General features: G+C 35.2%; 1 protein-coding gene across 1 annotated transcript in view; it reads left to right on the plus strand.

Moving 5' to 3' along the window:
* CCSER1 (coiled-coil serine rich protein 1) overlaps window positions 1-23,344 on the plus strand; it is a 733,000-nt gene extending 709,656 nt beyond the window's left edge. Inside the window, exon 10 of the mRNA XM_090267946.1 lies at window positions 22,298-23,344. Coding sequence (XP_090124072.1) covers window positions 22,298-22,357 — 60 coding nt within the window. The 3' untranslated portion in view covers window positions 22,358-23,344. The remainder of the gene's footprint in view (window positions 1-22,297) is intronic.
* The last annotated feature ends 354 nt before the right edge of the window (window positions 23,345-23,698 follow it).

The raw sequence follows: 23,698 nt of genomic DNA on the forward strand, positions 1-23,698 counted from the left end.
GGTGCACCATTCATCTTTTGCTCTTAAGTGATCCCCAAATACCTTCTGGAACTGAAAAAGATAATTACAGGCACTGACTAGCATACTAATGTCTTATTATTATTTTTTAAACTAACATTTCTAATACAGTCTTTTGAATTAGTACATTTGCAGACATGTGGATGATACATACTAGAATACTAGGACAATTTATTTTAAAGAAAGTACTAATTCATTTATTAACAGTTTAATAAAGTTTGCCATCACCAAAGCCAAGAACATCATTTTTATAATCTGGCACATAAAAGGAAACAACTTAGCAGAGACATTTATAATAATATTTTAGCTCTTGGGCTTTAGAGCAGGCTGCAGAAAGTAATTTAATTGAAAGTTAGCATTCTTTTTTTCTTAGTGTGGCATAGTTATTGAACTGTCAAAATAATATTGTAAAACATATTTAAATACAAGATTGCTTTTAGTAACACTAGATTATTTTGGATAACTTTGATTCAAATACTTGTCTTAAATGCAGCTGTGAAATTTTCATTTTGACTTGAATTGTTACGAAAAATAGAGGAATTATTTTCTTTATCCTGTAGGTGACATTTGTGAGAACTCTCCTATTTAAAAACATTTATTATAGAAGTTTTAACAGTTTATTGACAAATATAAATAGAATAGAGATAATTTTAAGTTATTTTAAAATTGTGTATAATGGAAAAATATATGTTTTTTGCATGTCCTCATTATATTACACATAAATATGGATATTATTTTTGTATTTCCTTGCAAAGCACATTAATATATTTGATATAAACCTACTTGTCTTTATTAGGAAAGAAACCAAAGTTTTGAATTCTAGTGCAAATTATTTTGCAATATTTATATGCAGTACTTTTAGTTTACAAAACATTGAAAGTTATGCTTTTATTTTGAATTTTGTTACATTTATTTTCATGTTTTCTAGATACCTAAATCTTCTAAATATCAATATTGTAACTATAATACTTCTTGAATTCCAGTGTTAAGTATTATTTAAATAATGTTTCAAATTTTTAGAAAGAGCTGATTTTTCTTAAGTTCAAAGAGGATTTACCATAAGTATTTCAATATTAATATTTTAGAGGTGTCCTTTTCCTGTATAAATTTTTTAGCACATATTATTTATATATGTTTCTAGGATGTAAACACATAATGTATTTTACAAATAATAACCCTATATATTACTAAATATTCAAGCCAGAGGGTTATCCAATCAGTAAGAAATTCAGAATTGCCATGAAATCTTATTCCGATGTACAAAATTATACAACACAGGAAAAACAAGTTAATGTAGAATCCTCCTACTTCAAAACTCTCAATTTTCAAATAAAGTAAATGCATTCCTGCAAAGTGAAGTCACTTGTTCACCACCAAATGATCATTGTGGTGGTGGTCAAATCTAGTCTTATTACAAGTAATGTATTCTTTTTAAAAAAAGGAAAAAGCAGCGAAAGTCTAGTCTTTAATTAAAAATAATCTATTGGGGAAAAATGGATTGAGAAAAAAAATGAAAGAAAAAGAATTCCTTTACAAAAGATGTAATATATTCTTATAAAAGGGGGAAACATTTGAATTTTGGTAACTATTGCATTTTACACAATATAAGAAAATTATATTTGGGAAACTGAATTCTAAATGTCTAAATCACTGAATATAAATACAGAATGGAAGAGATCTGTAACACTATTAGACTGCTTAGGAGAAAAAGTTGCTTATGAATGCATGGCCCCATGGGGGGGGGGCTAACTAAGCAGAAGCTACTACCATCCTCTTCTGTATTTGCCCATCTATGCCTCATAATATTCTTGTTTCTGCATAACTTTTTATATTAGTGCTATTTAGTTCTCTAACCATGTAAATAAAATTTTAAAATAAAGCCATGAACACAGTTAATCCTTATTGTTAAATCATCATTGTTACTAGCTTCTTTTCATATCTGACAATGAGAGCTTAATGTATTTTACTGAATTGAATTATGTTAAAGAATAATAATTTCTTGGTAGTGAGTCCTTAAAGAATCCACTTGTGAAAGCGTCTGTTATTATTTTGGTAGTTGTTTACATAGAATAATAATCTTTTCTAAACAATTCATGTTCACAATTCTTAGAAAAATATTCTAGGGTACAATCATCAGAATCAGCAAATTAATTACCAAATGTATTCATATGGAACTTTATGCTAGTAACTAGAGGTAATTATAGTAATGAACTTTAGAGTATTTTTTTATGGAAAATTCTGGGTAGAAAAATATTTTAAATAAATTAGAAATAAATAAACCACTTTAAAAGTGATGAATTGTGTGACTATTTGGAATATATGATTTATCAGTAGTGTAATTTTCCATATATTTTCTATACTTTTCAGTATCTATAAATAATTTTTCACATTTTATATGCAATAAGAATCATTTATCATTTAATGTATAATATTTTGCTTGCATTTTCTCCGGAAATATAGTTGATATTATTTTTCACAAATGTGATACACATACCCACACAGAATATTATACTTCTTTATAATTTACAATAATACTTGTCAAAAAATTGAAAAATCTTGTAGCAATCTAGCATATTATGGATGATTTGTATACTACCCTCTTCCTTGCTAAAGCTGCCAAATATTAACCACAATTTTTTTTTTATGGATCATTACAAATCATGTTTCAGTGATATGAATGTCACAATGTAAGGGATACAAGTATGCATTAATATAATTTCTTTGGGAAGATAGCTGTTGCTACACATTTTACTTAAGTTAGGGAAAAGAACCTCCCCCATAAGACACTGATATAATGAAAACCATTAAAAGAAATTTTTAAAAATCCACTACCGTGAATAAGTTCAAAAGTGTGTGCAATAAACCATTCTATCCTGTAACAGATTTATCAGGAGACTTGAAACTAATGTTAATGTACAGTGTGCTCTGATTTGTAGTGCACATGGCAAGAATTATTTAAAAATAAATGTGGAGTGTCTCAGCAAAGGACTATAAATACAATAGTTCTTGTGATGAAGGAGATTTGTTAAATAAATGATGAATGTGTCTTAAATAATCAATGCCAATTTAACCTCTTTCACCTTCCTCTGTCTGCACAGGCTTAGTTTATTGAAAGATCAAAGAATAATTTCTTAGGTGTCACTTGTGTTATTAAAACAGGATAGAAGATGAATAGATGTAGTCAAGTAGTAATGTTGCCTCTTATAAGATGCATTAAGAGTTAGGGAAGATTGTTCTGATTACATCAACTATATAAATAGATGCTTCAACATAGCACATATGCTATCTCTCCATAGTTTATAGTTTGAACTCCTGCAAGTAACATTTTGGTTAAAATAATTGAGAATGAATAGAAAAAATGCTGCAGTGAAGATTTTATATTCTGACACAAGAAAATTTGGGTATTTTTATTAATTTGACATCTTCATGGATAACTTCTGTTTAACTTTCATGTGATGTTCTGCAGAAGACTTGTCTTTTTTAATGTGGTTTACTGGCTAAGTATAAGTTTTCTTTTCAATTAGTGCCTGAATGTAGAAGAGTCACAAAGTCTGTAAGCTGCTATTTTAGGCAAAAGTATTAACATTTTTAAAAAGGTTCTTCTTTTCATCAGTGTTTTACACTTATATTTAATAAGACATATTTATTAGTTTTGAACTTGCAATGTTTTATTCATATTTTCTTTGAGTTATTGGGCATATCATCAATATTAAATCGTTAGTAATCTCTGTTACTTTAAATACCATTAGTGGTTTTCATTTGCTTATGTGAAATTGACTGAATTGTTGCATCACTCATATTTTGTCTCGGTCACATATGAGTGAAGCATAAATCAGTTTGGAAATACATGCTTATACCATTGCATGTTTCTCAAGTATTTTAATGCATTTTCTGAAAGGTGGGATTTACCTTATAAGTGCAGCTTTCTTCTTATATGCTAGGAAAATAATAACACTAGCTGTGATACAAATACATGTTTTGAAAAACTGCTCAATGCAATTATCTGTGTATTCTTAACCTGTGCTACTTTTCTTAGATTTAATTTTGGAGATCCTCCTGGCACAGTTAGTAGTGTGCAGGGAGTGCTAGTAAATATGAAAATATTTATCATGTAAGTAATAAGAGTTATTAGTTTTTACTGTAACTGTTTTATTAGCTATTAGACAAAGCTGTCTTCTGTTATGCTAATGTCTGTGCCAGCCTATGGATTAAGCCCTATTCTAAGAATTGAGTAATTATTAATTAGACTCTCATGTACCTGCTAATAAACTATAGTTTGTTAAAGCTTATTATTTAGGATCCATTCATTGCTACTATCTTCTTTAACTCAATACTTCTGATCGTGCATCAAAATACCTCAGCATTTATTAGATGAAAGCATTCCCCCACATGCTTTATTTATAGTTACTTATCTCAGGTATTCCTGTTTGTTTTTACAAATTAAGAAAGCAGGTTTAAAAACTGAATGATATATTTCAAGTTTTCTTTTGAACTACAGTTTCTCATATTACATTAAGGATTAAGTCAGACAAGCACATTGATTAAAAATGATTACAGGAAGCGTGATCATTTGCCGCAGGTACTTATTAATATTTAATAGAGAAATCACAGCTCCACCAGTGGTGAAGTCTAAGGGCATCACTTTTGAAAATTCTTACATGAATTTATTTAACAAATATTACTAAGTGTCCCTGGAAGCCAGGCCTGTACTGTGCGCTTGGGATACACCCTTTAATCAAACAACAAACATTCCCTCATGGAACTTGCATTTTGTGAGGGGAAACTTAAAAGAAGCAATAAATAGAAGAATAAGTGAATTGTATACTATATTAGAAGGTGCTGAGTGCCATGTGAAAAGAGGAAAATATCACAGGGAAAGAATAATTGTGAACGTAGGGATGAGAGTCAAAGCTATGATCAGCGATTTTAAACGAGTGGATCTAAGCATGTCTGAGGTTGAGATGTGAGATGTGAAACTTGAAGAAGGTGAGATGAAAATCACATTTAGTCAGAAATTCTTTTGTAATATGTGCTTCATGAAAACCCCTTGAAGACCCACAGTCAGTGAGAACAAATTGCTTTATCTTGCTGCAGTCTTAGGTAAGAATAGTTGGCTTCATTTACAGGCTGTGCAGTACAGATAAAAATGCATTCAGTACCATTAAACCCTAGAATCAGACGCAATGCAGTAGGAAATTTTTCAGGGGAACAGACCGCCTGCGCGAACAGCCAGCTGAGGCCCCTCACAGCGTGCTCACTTAGAAGAAACACTGAGAAGAGAACTGGTCGGTTCAACTACGCTGTCAATTACATTTTCTTCTTCTTTTGCACGTACCCTCTCTACCCCCTTCTCTTCCTGTGTGTCTCTCTCCTTCTAGAGTTGAATTTATATGCTTTAAATATATAATTATACTTCGTTATTCATCAGTGTGTCCCATTTATCAGAAGTGTGCTGGTAAAGAAATACAGAAAGTGCTCAATAATTACTTGATGAAAAATAAATTAACTTAAAGGCTTGAATGTCACTTTAATGATCCTAAAAATCTGTAACAAATCAGCGTGCATTATTTTATTCACAAGAAAAGGTACAGAAGTGGGTATTGCTATCCTACCTTTTATTTTATAATATGTTGTTATATATAACACATTTTGAAAGGACTACTTTGTGTCTTTTAGAACAAAGCATTAAATGCAGGTTGGCATAGACAACCAGTAATTTTCAAGCTTAAGTGCTAACATGCAGTTGCCTTTACAGTGTTGCATTAAATGATTCTTTTTAAAATCCTGAATCTTTATCTAGGAGCCAGATGATTCCTGGAAAGCCTCCAGGTCTTTAATTCAGCTTTGACTACAAACAATTAGATAACTAATAGTTCTCTTGTTAAGAGAATTTGTGGTTAAAATCTTTATGAGAGGAAAGCAAGGCTAGGTGTTGACTATAAAAGCTCTTGTAATTATAAATATATTCATTAAAATGAAATAATAAGACACATAAAATATTTTGTATAGCTTAAATTATGTAGGGAAGGAAAAATAATTTTCCCTCTGCCCTTCTAGGTTTTTGGCTGAGACTCCCCCCCATCCCAATAAAAGAAAGATTAGCAGCAAAAAAATAAAAATAAAATAGAAATTTAGTAACATGTATACACATGGGAGTTACCCAGGAAAATTGAGTAACTCCCCAAATGACCCAGCAATGGGTTTATTGAGGGAAAGGGGGGAGGGAGTTGGAGGAGAGAGGCAACCCACAGACTGATTTAAGGGCCTATAAGAGCAAGGGGAATGGGGAATGGGGAATGGGGACTCCTGGTCCTCCTTGTGGGCCCGTAGGAGTCTCACCCACACTTCTGCAGGCACCTTTTTTATACTTGTCAACCACACATTTCAATGAGGGTGAGTTCACTTATCAACATATTCAGTAGGTCATTTGCATCTCATTGCTTCCAACCCCCCAGGTTAGTTAATGGGTTAAGTCCACTAACATATCATCTGGGAAAGTGCTAGGTCCATCAGCATATCCTCTGGTTGGTTAGCATATATCAAAAGTCCAGGTGTGCATTCAAGCTGCCTCCTTGTTCTGACAGAGACAGTATAGGAGGTCACCAGGAAAAACCTGGTAAACAAGGTTCTGCTTGTTACGCAGATTAAGATGGAGCCTTGTCTACTGAGTTTCTAGACATTAGTTATCCTGCTGTCTCTGATACTGAAAGGGAGACACCCTAAACATAGAGATTTCCCTTAAAAATATAAATGTCTCACAAATGATACCTTTAGAGCCTATGTTATATCTGAGTTTCTTAAAAATAAGCAGCTCAAAATAATTTATATGTCAAAAAGGACTATTTGAGAGTGGCAAATTCTATTCCCCTTCTCTGGCTTATATCTTCCGCCAGTAAAAAAAGTACAAAAAAACAAAAACAAAAACAAACAAAAAAAAAAAAACACAACAACTGTTAATTATTTTAGGAGGAAAAAGACCTTAAAATATTAGATTGTTAGTGTGTTAATAAACAAATTCAACTAAGTAAACTTGAAGGTCTAATTGACTTTATTAAGCAATTCATGAATCTTATATCAATTTATCTAACAAGTAGAAAGGCAGTTCAAGGGGTTATACAAATGCAAGGTTATTTTTTTCCTTTTGTTAATAGGAGGAAGTGTGGAGCCAAGGAGCTCTTTAACAAAAGAAAATAAGTGATTGCTTCTAGACCAGGGTACCATTTTGGGGGAGAAAGGGGACAGCAAGGGATTTTATCATGCAGATTGCTTCTTTTCTCTAAAGGGGAGAGGCTGCCAGCTGGACAGATTACATTATTGGTGTTGACCAGAAAACTACAAATTGGTTGATTAAGATTATGTTTCTAGGAGAGGTTGAAATGGCAACTAGGTGAGATATGAACTCTTGGTTTGTTTATCACAAGTTTTAGCACAGGTGATGCCATTTTGGGCCTGTGGTGTTGTCTTAAGGAGTTTTTCAAAAATAAAGATATACAGTATTTTCATAATACATAACTATAAAGAAGTAAAGGGGAAAAGTTTTATAAATATTTGGCTTCATATCAAGGAAGCAATGGAATGGGAATTTTTATAATATTGCATTACAGAAAGTTTCTAAAAGAGAGCCACATGTAGCATTAACTTCGTGCTCTATAAAGTAAGTGTACCAGGAAATGATACTTTAATATGACACCACATTGTTAAGATGATAATTAGTACTTTAAATTTATAAAGCTGAATTACTTTTGAGAACATTTATACCACAAGAGTACAATTTACAATTCAAAATACTGAAAGATTTCAGATTCGTCATTATTTTAAGGGTTTTGTGCTTATAAATTAATTTATAGATTTAGGTTTAATCCATTAAATTAAAGGAAATTTTGTTTAAGGTATAGTCTAACATAAAGTCATTTTCAGAAATAAAAGTATTCTAAAGAGGTTTATCATTTTTTTGCATTGCAAAAGTATAACCTGATAATCGATGAATTGTTGATTTTTTAAGCCTAAGAAAAGGCTAATGTAGAATTGGAAATATAGTGTTTTTTAGCTTTTCAGATGTTAAGAAATACTTAATTGTCAGGGCAGCTCTGCTCTGAGAAATCACCCAGAGACCACTGTGGGAGCAGGCAACAGGTTTATTGAGGGAGAAAAGGGGAGGGAGGAGGAGGGGAGAGGCAACCCCTAGACCAACTCGAGGACCTGTAGAAGCAAGGGGAATGGGGAATGGGGACTTCCGGTCCTCCTTGTGGGCCCATCGGAGTCCCACCTGCACTTCTGCAGGCGTCTTTTTTATACTTGTCAATCACTCATTTAGGTGAAGGTGAGTTTGCTTATCAACATATTCAGTAGGTCATTTGCATCTCATCCCCCCGCCCCAACCAGGTTAGTTAATATAGCCTTTGGGAACAGGCAAGGTTCATCAGTATATCCTTTTGGAACCCGGCCAGGGCCAGGTTGATTAGCATATATCAAAAGTCCAGGTGTGTGTTCTAGCTGCCTCCATGTTCTGACATTAATATTGTTCCAAAAATGTTACTCGCAAGTCTTTTTTAATTTATTGAAAAGTTGCTACAAATCCTAATTGATTGTGAAAGGACTAACTTTTCTTTTTTGAGGAAAGGAACATCAGTAATCACCCACTCTTAAGCCTCAGTCAAAAGGAACTTAACAAAAATCATAAAAATATACAAAAATTACTTTTTTTAGTGTATGTGTTATTTTGTACTCTTTTAAAAGTTTTTTCCCCATCTAGATTTTTTTAGTATGTTAAACATATAAATCCTGAACCATTATCTATAACTATATTATATGTACATCGTCGGCAGCCGTCCGTCTCGAGAGACGATGGTGTAGCTTCTTAAGTGTCTATCTGCACCGCCGAGAATGGCTGTGCAGTCCGACTCGGGAGTGACACGGTATCTGTCTCCTCCCGTGTTGAATCGACATCTTGCGATGACGCTGGAGTGTCCTCTCCAGTGGAGCTGAAGCTACAGAGCCTGGGCAGGGTGATATGGAGGGTCTGCTGTTGCCCATGCAGCAGACCCCCCCTCTCTTCGCAGCTGAAGGGTCCAAGGGAAAGACGGAGTCGATACAGCTTGGGTTCAGGTGCGCCGCAGGAGTTGCCGGTGTTGACTACAACATCAAACCGTCTTAGGGACTCCGGCTCCGGATTTTCTGTCGGGGTTTACTCCCTTAGCCTTTCCCCTGAAGAGGTATGCCGCAAGGCAGCGGAGGTTTTTTGGAATCAGAGTTTTCCTTCTCTGATGTACCCTGACTGGAAGATCGAACCAGCGACACTTAGCTCGCAGGCCGACGCTCAATCCACTGAGCTAAACCAGCCAGGGCATATTATATGTACATAAACATATATGTATTTACATACATTTTGGCATTTCAAAAATAATGAACATTATTTTACTGTAATTTTAATAAACATACTTTATTGTATAATTTAAATTACTGAATATTATTCAGTCTTGTAAAAATAATATTTAAGTGTTTGTTTTTTTCTTCTTTAAAAATTGCATTATCAAAGCCCTGACTGCTGTGGCTCAGTGGATTGAGCGTCGGCCTGCGAGCCAAGTGTCTCTGGTTCGATTCCCAGTCAGGGCACATGAATAGGTTGTACATCAGGTCCCCAGTTGGGGGTGGCAAGTGAGAGGCAACTACACAGTGATGTTTAAAAAAATATTTTTTAATTGCATTATCATATGGCAGACATCTATAAAAGGGGCTTTTGAAAAATGTAAAAAAATGTATATTTTTTTTGTTCCTCTATCCAGCAATGCTATCTCTACAAATCTACCCTGAACATGCATATTCACATATACTATTCACAAATAGTATTTCTACAAGGTTTTCCTTAATGAGCATTATTTCTAGTAACTAACAATGAAAAACAACACCAATGTTCATCAATAGGGGGCTGTTTGATAATGGCTGCTATTCATAAAATGTAGGACTGGAAAGCGTCCCCAAATGGGAAGATATCAATGTTCCGATATGACCTAATCTCTAGATTTTATTGTAGATTTAATTGTAATCCCAGACACACAGATAATTCCAGCAAGCAGAATGATAAAGATGATCGGGGGGCTGCAGCACTCTCTAGCAGTCAGCAGCAAGCATGAGACCCCAAGTCCTTTTATTAGGATTTCAAAAGTTACAAAAAATAGAACAGGGGTGGGGGTGGCTCTACAGCCAATAGTGAAAGAATTTTTACAATGTATCATTAACATGTAAAATACAGCTAGGGTAACTTACGACTTAGATAGCACCTATCAAGGATACAAAGCAGACACACTAATCCTCAAGGCCAGCTCCAATTAAGACTTTATTTACAAGGAGGCAGATGGAGTACTTAACAGACTTCTTTGTTCTCAGGATACCATGACCCAGTGGCCTGTACAGCCTAGAGCCGCAGGTGGAGACAAGGCCAGCTTATCTCCTGAGCCACAGGACACCTGGACAGAGGAGCATGTGAACATACCCCTACCCAGAGATCTGAGTTCCTGCAGCACTATATTATTAAGTAAAACAATCAGGGTGTGAAGCAGTTATGTAGTATTTCATTTTTATAATATTTTGTAGATGTGCCAATAATAAATAAATAAATAAATAAAAAATAAATAAATAAAATGTTTACCCATTGAGGAGGCAAGAGAGAAGTATATACTAGTGCAGAAGATAAGACAATAAATTGACATTCTTTGAGTATGTATTTTAACATAGTTTTCATGTGAAAAAAAAACTAAAAGATTAAAATCCACTTGAAATACATAAACTTAATGCTACATCAAGTTAGTATAATAACCACGGGGGCAGGGGGGCGTGGAATTTTTAAAGTAATTTGGAGCCCTTTCTCTGGTTGTACATCTTCAGTTGGCTATAGTCTAAAGACAGAATTGCAAAAATATCTACAACTTGGCTCAGCAGTACAATTATATTGCTACTATAATAATTTTGAAACCATGTATGATGTAAGAATCAAATAATAATTCAATAGATATTACTGGAACCCAAGGTATTTAAGGATGAGAGAAAAGAAATATAACTATAAAAATTAAAAAGGAAAAATAAACTCTGTAATATAATATTCAAATAGAAACTATCAATATGAATCCATACTTTGCTTAAAGAATATACTTTAGCTCTGCCCTCCGAAGGAGTATAGAGTGATAGGCACATCTAACCTGAGATGATTCAAGCTTATATGCCTAACTTTCAGTATACAATAAACACAGGATCTAGATGCGTTCATAAAACAAATACTATGAGTTAACAATTAGACATGTCCCAAGTAAGCAGTATTCTGAGGCAATTAACATGTACCCTTAAAAAAGAAAGTGTCATTAAAAATTCAGGGATTATCATTACTAAAGAGACTAGCAAGACATAATGACAAATGTAATGTATATACAGAATTGTGTGTGTGTGTACATATGTATTGGGAGAGAGAAGAAAAAGCACTGTGGCGACTCTAAATTGCTGAAGTTAGGTGATATTTATGCAGGTGTTAATGGTGCCAGTTTTTCTACTTTTTGGCATGCTTAGAAATTTTCCCAGTAAAAGGAAAGGCTATTTCATTTTTTTAAAATTAGAAGCAAGATTTAAAGAACATTTAAATGCATGTGATACATGGTACAGGACAAAATCTTGAGTTGGGCAGTTCAGTCGTAACATATATTTAAAGGATATTTGAGGACATTTGAATGACAACTGTTAGATAACATGCAAATATATTGACATATATTGACAGGATCTACTGTATGATCTCATTTATTAAAAATATTCAAAATTGGAATTTTTTTCTAATTTGACAGTATATTGAAAGCTTTATATTTTAAAGCCCAAGATGATCTAATGATAACTGATTTCCTTAATTTACAATATTCCCAGAGTGGTTAATCATAAAAGAGAAATGTATTTTCAAATTATTGGTGCCTCTACAGAGTGCTCACAGGGAACCATTTATTATCATCAGTTGAGCTTTAATATTTCTTTGCAGTCCTTTCTGTGTTCTACTAGCTAAAATGACAGAGAACTATTGAGGCTTTTGTCCTTGCTGTTTGGCAAGTCCTAAAATATTATAAACTTTTATGTTAAGAGAAATGTTAGTGTTATATATTTTAGTGACATTTGGGTCTCTGAAAATATTCAACCTATTATATTTTTCCCTTCATTTTACTAACATTTTCTAGAACAGTAAAAAGGTGGATCTGGATTAGAGTTTTATTAAAAATATGAATGTCAGGAGGCTTAAAATACCCTTGTAAAATGGCAAACCTAGTCTAACTTAGTAATGGGTTTCAAGTCCTTTATTGAAGGGAAAACAATAATCCATGGATTGGGGAGTGCAGTGCCTCACAAGCAGTGAAAATACTGCTTAGGGATTTTGGACAAAAGTGAGCTTCATAGAGAATTAAAAGCAGCAACGTTAACAGCACATGATTGGCTAGAAGATTGGGGATAACCTGATAAGGCTTAACAGGTCACAGGCCCTGTTTTCTAGTGTAAAGTGAGCTAGTTAAAGCTGAGTTGGAGGATTGTGGCTGGTATGTGTGCTAAGTTTCCTAAATAGTGAGGTGTTTCCCGTAAGTGTGGGCTACTTAAGTTTAGATTTGTCATGTGGCTTAGGCCAGTGACTGAACCTCCATTTTATGGGTTCTGATATACAAGTGTCCTTTATCACTTGCCCCCTTTTGACCAATACTGTCAGTTGTACTGAGTTGTACTTAGAGTATTGATCAAAATTTAAGGTATTAGTGCAGTTCTGAGAAACTCCTTTTTGTTAATGTTGGAGCAGGTTGTATCTAGGACTGGAATTCATAGGTTAGCATATTGAAGTCTCTGTCTCTGAGTTGATAATTTTCTTTATCCCTCTTAGCATTCTGAGCAAAGGGAGGTTATTTGTCTGTTTTCAGCAGCTGCATGCATACGTTTCAAGCCTTTGAGAGAACACAGCACACTGGGAAACTATTAGAAGAACTCACCTCAAGCTAATACCCAACATTTGGAGGGCACCCTGAAGCCATAGTCCCCATGATCCAAACCAACTATGATTGCATTGACCAAAGAATGGCTCCATTGAAGGAGCCTTTGGCTTGTTCTGTGATCCTAATGTAGCTGAGTCAACTTTCCCAGAAGTGTTCATCCAAATGCAGCAAGTGGTGTTGGCTGCAGCACAGTAACACCTTCTTGCTCTGCTAAAGCAATCAAGGGCTATCCTACTATCAAGAGTGATTGTACTGAAAGAATCTAAGGATTTTGGTTGGGAAGTTACAGCTTTAGCAGTAGATTCTGCCACATCTTCAAGAATTAAGGAGAGGTTCCTGATCATAGTTTCATTTGCACTTACACGTAGCCAGAGGAGTAGGGAACTGCCAAAGGAAGTGAATCTTAAATCATAAATGTCTCCTGGTAATGTCTGTTTGGTTCAGTAATGCAAATTGAAAGGAGTTGATTACTGAGAAGTCTATTTGATTGTGGAATATTAGGAGTACAATTAGATAATGCAGATGACACTATGATTAAGCATTACCCATCTGGTCTTTCATAGATAGACCCAAGAAGGATATTTTTCCTTAAAAATGGTGCAAAGAAAAATCAACCCTGCGGTGGCATATACTACTCCTGTTTAAGTAGTGTTATTAATGGATTCATTGGCTGGGAATTTTTCATTTGCCCAATTAAGCATGGATCCATTAGGTGTCATCACATTTGGGAAGAGACTTTTCTATACTAAAATAAATGTACTAAACTCTTTTCAGAGGCAGATACTTGTAGAAAAAGTTGCAGTTCTAGGCTATGGGCAGTTTGTATTGAATTATAAGAATGTGGTGGTGAGAATGTTTTTAGTTATTCTTGTCTGTCTGAGCTCATACAGTTACAACAAGAGAGAGGTTAAAGCAAGGCACAGAGGGTTCTGACTGTAAAATTCAGACTTTGTAACTAACCTCTAAGGAGAGTTTATTGTAGTTTATGGTGACATTAGGAATGGAAAAAAATTGGTCACAGGGAGGACCAGGGTGTACTAACATCATGGACAGATCAGAGTTTTCAATGACAAATTCTGTAGTCTGATAGGATATCCCCATTAGTGGTGTCCTGGGGGAAGTATGGATAATTGGCATTATCTCTCCAGGCCAATGCCAATGTAAAGGTAAGAAAGAGGAAAAGGAAGGGTTTATGTTTGAGGTTAAAGTATGGAGTTATGATCTGGCACCTTGGGTAGAAATAGTCTACTCCAGATGAAGGTGAGTGGAGGGAGTTCAAGTCCATGAATCAGGTTGTGTCCTCTTCATTTGAGATATATGGAGCCAGGGTCCAATGCCCTGAAGCTTGACAGCTGTGTTGGTAGTGAGGAGCACTTGATAGAGGTTCTTCCACCAAGGTACAAAAGCAGATTTATTTTATTTTATTTTTTGATGTCTCATGAGAGCCAAGTTTCAGGTTTTGAGGAGGGAAGGTCATGGAATCTGGGTTTGGAAAGTCTTCCTCAACCTGTTGGAAATATATCTTTGTGTGCATAATACTTTAGAGATTTATAATATTGTACCATTTCAGAGTAAGTGAAAGAAGTGTCAATATGAATTTCGACCACAAGGGACACGAGCCTCACTGTGATAATCTCATAAGGAGTTAACTTGTGACTTCCATTTGATGTTCTCCCTATGGTAAATAGAGCTAAAGGTAGATTTCTAGGCCATGGGAGTTCTGTGGATTCTGAAAACTTTCATAATTCAAGTTTGAGTATGCCTTTTTTTTTCAGCTTTTTTTTTGATGATTGAGGAAGGTTGGGACAATGCCAATGCCACCTAGTATGGGTACTGTATGGGTACTGTTATTGAGGGCCTGTACGATTTGTCCGGTGAAATACATCCTTTAGTCACTGGAAAGTTCTCTAGGTATATCTCAAGTAGAAATAGCATGTTCTGCTTTTTTGGTTTTTTCTTTTTTTTTTGCAACAGAAAGGACATCAATCTTTCTACAGCGAAAGGCTTCAACTCCTCCAGAAAATAGTACAGATTGATAACCTTGTACCAGAGCAATTGAATAACACCCAGTTGCTAATGTTCAAATGGTTCCATCAGTGATGGAGTTATTCCCCTTGAAGCTTGGATGGTTACCAGGGTTATGAGTTTGACAGGTCTTGAACCAATTAAATACTTTAATGGCAACCTTACAGTAATTTTCTCACCAATAATATCCCCTAATTCACGTTATTTTTTCTGTTCTTTGGTGCGTCATGGGATATAAGGTATGGAGAAGGGGTGGCAGCTTGAGGGACTCTGTGAGAACCAGGTGGCCTTCCTCACTTTCCAGAGCTGGGAGGTCTCATGGAATTTACAAGCCTTTGTTTTCCAGTATTGCTGTTTCCTTGGTGGGGAAGTGAGTTGTTGTGAAATGATGACTTGGGATGTGAGAAGTTGAGTTAGAAAACTAATGGGCTTTTGAACTATGTAGTGGATTTTATCAATTTTGGGATACAGTCGGTTTGGCATGAAAATCTGCCAGTACATTTCCCTGATACTTGGACTTAGTTCCTTTAGTGTGAGCCTCACTCTTAATTATACTGCATTTTAAGGAGAACTAGAATGTCATAGAGAAGTTCTTGTACTTGTACCTAAATTTAATAAGAGTGCTGCTTGAAATTAGAAAACCTCTTTGTTCTCATAGCTTTCAAAAATCATGTACCATGCTAAAGGCATAGTGCTGTTGGTGTCAATGTTAACTGATTTTTCTTGAATGATTATGCATGCTTTGGTCAAGGCAAAAAATTCTGCCTGTTGTGCTGAGCTGCGTTGTGGGAGAGAGCTGCATTCGGTTAACTCAGATTCAGTAGTGACCACATAATCAACTTAATATTTTCATTGCTTATTTTAGGTGTAGGAGCTATTCATATATATAATTAAATCTGGGTTATATGGGAGTATATGCTTTAAATGTGGACATGGGTAACTGATTGGAAAATACCTGTCTCATAGTCATGTTCTTTCTTACCGGATAAGGGAAGTAAAGTAGCAGGATTAAGGTCACATTTAAGATGTATGTTAAATGGAGATAAAAGTAGATAATAAGTAAAGCATCTACTTGAGGAAAGGTGTTGAGTTGGAGCTGAGTTTAGAAGACTCTGAACAGCACAAGGTGTTTGGAGATAAACATAATTTCCTAAGATTAGATATGCTGAGGTTTCTGCTAATTTAGCTGCAGCCACGACCTCCTTAAGACAATTTGTGTAAACTCTAGCTAGTGAGTCTCTCTAAAGACTGCATGGTATAATATGCAATAGGTCTCATTCTTTCACCTTGGTCTTCTATTAAAACTCCTAAAGCCTAATTATGCCTATCACAGAGGAGTAAGGTAAAAGACTGGTCCTAGTTGGGTAGGCCCAATGCTGGGGGATTTGGGAGATCTGTCTTAAGGTCAATAAATGCTGTTCATGCTTGTCTTTCCCATAGTAGAGTTCTGGTGTGGAGGTTTTGGTGACTCCACAAAAAGGGGAAGATGCCAGGGAAAAATTAGGAACTCAAAGCTGGCAATATCCGGAGAGGCCCAGAAGGCCGCTAAGGATGTGTGTGTGTGTGTGTGTGTGTGTGATAGATTTTGGAAAGTTTTGTGTTAATTGCATACCCTTTGGAAAGAGTGAGATCTCCTAAATGCTTTTCCTTTCTGACCTTTGCTTGCCAATTGCTGGAGTAAATACAGGGTTGGCAAAAGTAGTTTAACAGTTGTTCATATGGAAAAATAATGCAATTAATAAATAGCAATGCAAGATTAAACTTTGTAAACATACCCCCCCCCCCCCCCGTATATTGGTATATTGAGTCTAATTTAGAGGCTTCCTCAATGGGAGAACATAGCAACAGATTGTCACATATTGTAAAAATGAGGATCCCTGTGGGAATCATAGGGTAATAGATTTTGATAGAGGGCTTGGGAAAGAGTTGGAGACTTCAGTAAATCCCTGAGGCATTATAGTCCAAGTGTATTGCTGATTGTTCCATGTAAAAGTAAATAAATATAGTCTATTTGGGACTACAGTGTTGCTAAAGAAAGTTGGATATATGTTTATCACTGTGAATCATTTAGGATTCGATAGGAACTGTGATAATAAGGTATTGCATTGGGTTCAGAAAATGAGGAATCAATTTTATTTATTGCCCCTAGATCTTGCATAACTCATAGTCCTTGCCCCTTTGGCTTGTTAATTGGGAGAATGGGAGTGTTACAAGGGTTGGTTGGTGCAAGGGGCAAATAAGCCTTGGAAAGTAAACATTTGGTAATGGGGATGAGCCCTTGTATAGCCTCTCATTTTAATGGCTATTGAGGCAAGTTAGGCAAAAGCTTCATAGAGTCTGTTTGGACTTTTCTGTATTCAGCACTCTTGATTCTCCATTGTGTATTAATGAAGTCACCAGAGAGTTTTGAGAGTTTCAGGCAATTCTAGTCTCATAGTATGACTCATCTTTGATATCATCTATAACAAGTTGTAAGGCACATAATAGTTCTTATTCAGGTTGGTCAGACAATTAAAGGGTTATTTTTTCATCAGAAGTGAAATCTTTGCCCTTATAATTTAGATAAAAGATCTTGGCTGATTAAATTCAAAGGAGTTGAGTCACAAAGTAGAAAGGTATAACTGTAGGAGATTGGGCCTAGGGCCAGTCATCTGGGCCAGCCTGATGTGTAGTCTCCTTGTGTCTTATTTGACTCTCCCACTATTTTATATTGTTTTACTTGGTGGGGTGGTTGCTTGGAAAAGGTGGAGCTTAACATAGGTAAGTTCCCTCCTGTATCTACTAAAGTTGTACATGTTTCTCCATTTATTTTGATTTGAATTTCATTCTGTTCATTTAGAGGGACTGCAGAAAGCAGCTTTTTGGCCCTGGCTGATGTGGCTCAGTGGATTGAGTGCAGGCCTGCAAACCAAAGGATTGCCAGTTCAATTTCCAGTCAGGGCACATGCCCGGGTTGTGGGCCAGGTCCCCCGTGCGAGAGGCAACCACACATTGATATTTCCCTTCTTCTCCTTCTCCCTTCCTTCCCCTCTCTCTAAAAATAAATAAGTAAAATATTTTTAAAAAGAAAACAGCATGTGTATTTCCCAGGAGCCCCACCACTGAGGTCATTTTAGAAGTATGGAAGATGGGTACCCCATATGTTCCTTTGGGAACAGTTTTTTTCCCCCATATCCTTTGTTTACAAATATGTGACATGGGCCTGTGGGCTAGGCTTGTTTTGGTCAGATCTCTTAAAGTTTAAAATAATAAGGTGGCTTGGAGCTGGAGAGCCATGGGTTTGGTAGCTTTTCTAAAATACATTCAAAATGTTCAGCCAGAACACATACTTCATCAATATTCATGACTTTCCATTCTGGTCTGTTATGCCAATCATACTAGAAAGATCTGGGAAGAGGCCACGCATAAAGAGGGACATGAGGGCAAATTGATTTGAGGGACTTGTTTCAGTAAAACCTGAGTGTCTCGGTAATAAAGATTCAAATCTAGTTCTAAAATCTGCTACTGATTCACCCTTGTTTTGTCTGCAAGATTGGAGTAGAGTTCAATTTGTTCTTAGTGGAAATATTCTGGGAATAGCCATTAAAAAATCTTGAGCCATTTTACAAGCTCATCTAGCATCTCTGGCAGTAGCTTAAGCTTCTGATCTCAGTTCCTCTTTAGATTTCCTCCCGCCTGCCTCTCTAACCATTTTTGGGATCTAGCAGAATGTATGTCAATTGGGATAGGTCAGGAAATCCTGTATCATAAGCATTAGTCAGGATCCTAAATTCCTCAGTAAATTTTTTGAGGATCCTCCTTTGGTTTCAAGAAGTCTTTTAACTATGACTCAGTCTTGGACCATGCTGTAAAGTGGTTGGGGTTGGGGAATAAATTTACGGACATCCTTGGTTTTATTAGGATTTTCTATTGGCCAAGTTTTAAAAGAGAACTGATGCCCTGGCCAGGTGGCTCAGTTGGTTGGAACATCGTCCTGTACAACAAAAGGCTGTGAGCTCAATTCCCGGTCAGCGCATATACCTAGGTTGTAGGTTTAATCCCTAGACGAGGCAAATGTTTCTCTTTCACATTGATGTTTTGCTCTCTCCCCCTTCTTCTCTGTCTAGAAAAAAAATAAATCAATGAAAACATATCCTCAGGTGAGGATTAAAAAAAGGAGGGGGCAGAATTGTGTGATAAGATCTTCAGAACAGAAAGGAAACTCCAACAGTGAGTTGAGAATCTCAGGGTAGTTAAGAAGGGAAGTTAGAGGGCTGAGTACAGTCAGACTTAGAGTTGATGTGTGTGTACGGTGTCTTTTCTGATCTTTTAGATTTCTGTTGTTTTAGCTGTGTGGTGGCCTTTTGCAATGACTCTATAAAAGACACAATTTTTTGAGTCAGAAATTTACATATTAACATACAAATCAAAGAAAGTACCCTATTCTTTTTTGTTTAGTGTTTGAACCTCTACTGTCAAGTGTTCTTCATAAGTATATAATGTTATCTAGGTTATAGAAATCCCAAAGTGGCCACCATAATTCTAAATTATCTTTGGTTATTTCTTGCCAATGTTTTACAAATGAACAGTGGTTTACACCCTATTTTTTCATCATACAAAGGGCAAGAGTCCCAGACAGTGTGTCCCTGCTTTCTTTAGATTGAGAGGTAGCCATTGTTTTCCCTTGTTGAAAAATCTTATAATTCACACAGATTTACTGCTGCCTGTGCACAGTTCTTGAGAACTGTAAGTCTCATTGTGAAAACCTGGAGTCTCCCACACCCTACTTTTCTAGTGGGAAGGATTATAACAAAAAACTTCCTAGAGCTCATAATGCAAAATAAGTGGAGCTCAATCTGAGAGAAGCTCACGGGAGATTCTGGAGAGGCAGCAAACTTAAAGGGTTCTCTGGGCACCTTACCTTGTGTCTGGGAGCCATTCCTGGAATCTTCAGCAGGTTTCTTCAGATTCCATCCTCATTGCCAATCTGTCAAATGACAAAAGTATAGAATTTATTCATGAGTTTGATGTTCTTTATTCAAGGGAAAACAATCCATGGATTGTGGAGTGCAGTGCCTCACAAGCAGTGGCACACTCTTCCTGAGGCATTCTGGGAAAGATCAAGTTTTATAGAGTATTAGAAGCAGCAACTCACACTTGAGCATGATTGGCTGGGAGGCCAGATATTTCCTGGCAAGGCTGGCATGTCCTGTGTTCTAGGTTGTAAGGTGAGCTAGCTAAAGCTGAGTTGGAGGATTATGATTGAATATGTTAGGTTTTCTAAACAGTGAGGCGTTTCCCACAAGCATGGTTTGACAAGTTTAGGTTTGTGATGTGGGTCAGATCACTGGGGAGACCTCTATTTTGTGGAAGCAGAATTCCAAATTTCTCAAATACATAAAAATATAAAAATATATTCCCTGTCTTTTCACATTGATCCAACTAACATTTGGGGAGCCGGTCTGAACACTGGACATCTTTTGAATATTTGTTAGTGTTAATGGTTCTGCAGACTTTTTTCATAAACATGTTTGGTTGTCAAATACATATCTGCACCTATATAATGTACAGATTTAGCCCTGTGGTTACTCTTGTCATGGGATGTTTTACCCTTTTTATTTATATAATCATTTAAAAAATAAGGGTATTCCAGGCACTGCGACTGTAGCAGTGAGCGATAGACAAATTCCCTTTTTTTTATAAGCTTCATATTCTAGTGGATGAAGATGGAAAATAAATTATAAATGAGGACCAAACAAGATAATTTCACAGTGATAAGGCCCATGATGGAAATAAACAGAACGATGAAATGAATAGATGAATCAGGTGAAGAGGAGATCTTGTGCCTACAAAAGACTCATCAGGGAAGACTGTTGTGAGGATGTTGCCATGAGCTGTAAATTGAGTGATGGGTCAGCTGTTAACTAAACTGAAACAAGCATCTTGACAGAGGAAATCATATTATGAAGAATAGCTACTTTCCAATACTGCTTGCTGCTTTAGGACTTCACATTGTTTTGGGTCTTATCTTCCTTCTTACAGGCTCTACACATTCTAATCTATATAGTACCACAAATAACTACAAAAATAAAGCAAAAGAAACACACAGCTTACATTGTGTTGTATTTGAAACTCTCTCTCTTAATGGATCACTAGGCTTAAATGATAAAATTCACATTGCTCAAAGCAGCATCCATAGCTAGTAAAATTATGCCCTTTCTTATGTATGCTTTTTTAGCACCTGCTGTTCCTAAATTGCTCCAACATACATTACTATATCTTGTCTCCATTGTTTAGTGTTTTGGTTTATTTGTTTTGTTGTTTTCAACCATTTTATCTGCAATAGCCCCTCCCCTAGAATATATCTCTTTTTGGACCAAGATCCACTCTCATTTCCTTGATTTGACCACTCAACCCAGGAGTGACCTCTTATATCACAGAACTTCTTCAGCAGTTATCAGTCTTGTATAACCTACTATTTCATAGTTGTCATTACTATTTATCAGTTCTTGATACATATTGATATATTTGTATAAATATACTTGCATGTGTATATATATCCTATATATTTACATATAACCAATCGTCTTGTAGTATAGCTCATCTTTTCTATATTTATATGTCTCCAACTAAATTCTACCTTAGTTGGGTGGCAGATACCATATTCTACACTTCTTTGATCTATATTTATTTTTATCTACATTATTTGAACAAAGGAGTATTTTTTAGGCGAAAAGCTTTTAAATGTTTTAGTTTCCAATCACTTAAAACTGATCAAGTATAGAAATTTTAAAATGGTAATAATTGCTGCAGATTGACAAAACTCTGTTGGAGCTTTGTGTTTAGGACCTTGGATTATAACTAAATGTGGTTTACAACAATGCCAGGAGAGCCATGTGAGACTTATTACTTATTTATTTTTCCAAGGTTTTTTTACTTGAAGAATACAAAGAAGAAGGAGTTGAATAGAACTGTTATTTTTGACTCTACAAAACCAAGGAAATAATAAAATTTAGTTCATTGATCTTCCCTCTTTCATATTGTGTTTAATAGTAAGGCATAATTAATTTAAAGTTGGGAGCTGGGAAACATTGCTAATATAAATATTTTAGTAAGTTTTAATAGCAATTTTGACTTAGAAAATCATAAGTACAACAGTTTTATTTTGGTCTGTGTTTTTTCTTTAAGTGTTTAAGCATTTTATATGTTCATATAACATTTCATTTATTTTGTTTTATTAATTTGCTGTTATTTATTTATTTTGTTTTCTTCTCTTTAAGGCCCTGTGGGACCCCGCGTGCTCTGAAGGGCTATTTAAACCAGTGCATAGTTCAGCCTAGCTTACATTAATGTTTGACTAAGAATACATCAAGAATTGGTGACATATTAAATGATGAATATAATCAATTTTCCATTATTCCATGTTAGTTATTTTTCAGAGTATGCAAGACAGAAATGTTTCCATTCTAAATATTTCACACTTTTTGCTTTTGTACAAATTGCATAAAATATTTATGAAAGTTTCAACTAACATATTCCTACCTTATTTTTACTGTACTTTTAAAAGAAACAGACTTTTATTTTAAAATTATCTCTATGTGCAACTATTCTAAAATGTAACATTCCACTTGGCAGTACATATTTTTTTGTTCAAGTTTCTCATCCATATCATTTGTCTCTGTGGTTATTGTCTTCATTTAAGTTTATCACACATTCTGTGTACATTGGGTAAGTTTATAAACAATGCTTCTAGTTTCTCTCATCCTCGTGGGACAATTTCTACTGAAGAGCTAAATGATCTCTATTTTTCTTGCACTAAGATAAAAAGATGAAAGCAATATGCCTTCAGATGGAATAATGAAGAGTTGTATTCCAACTACAGAAAATCAAAAAACTATTATTGCTAAACAAGTGAAGAAAATTAATTGGATATGGACTTTATACTGAGGAAAATTTCTTGAATGTGAATGTGTCATAAATGAAAGTCTATCTCCTGGACTTGGCCCCTCTACCTGATTTTGGCTAACGTCTGTTTACTGACTTCCTATAATAGTTCACTTTGATTACCAAATGGCTAGGAAGCAACTGGGCACTCTATAATATGGTAGTTTATTGCAAGGATAAGTGATGAAGCCCAGAGAGTGGCTCAGTGTTGTGGGCAGGGTTCAGGGAAACAAAACACTCATAGAGCTAAGGAGAAGAGAAGCAGTGAAATAGTCATGGTTAATGGTGGGATCATTCAGAAATATGTTATAAAATTTCTTAAATTATTTGAATTATTATGTAACATATATGCATGATTAAATGCTGGGTTTAAACCACGGTGTTGAAATAAAATCATAATTAAATTTATTTACATAAAAACAATCGATGTCTCTTTGTTGGCTTTGCCATTTAAAGCACCCTTTTATGATTCAGGATTTAAAAACCTCTGCTTCTCTAATAGTTTTCTAGAGTTTATTCTTCTATCCTATTCCTATCTCTTTCTTTTTATTGTCTTATTTTATATTTGAAACCTTTAAATGCAACTAATGTAAGAAACTCCATCACCTACAATAAAGAATTCCACTGGTAAGATCTTTATCAGCTTGAATGGTCAATATAATTTTGAAGAAGAAAGATTTCAATTAAAGATGCTTTGACTAGGATGCAAAGGAAAATAAAACTTTGTATTAGCACCT

The sequence above is a fragment of the Furipterus horrens genome, unplaced genomic scaffold (assembly GCF_987537825.1).
Source record: "Furipterus horrens unplaced genomic scaffold, mFurHor1.1.pri manual_scaffold_2, whole genome shotgun sequence".
NCBI classification, from domain to species: Eukaryota; Metazoa; Chordata; class Mammalia; order Chiroptera; family Furipteridae; genus Furipterus; species Furipterus horrens.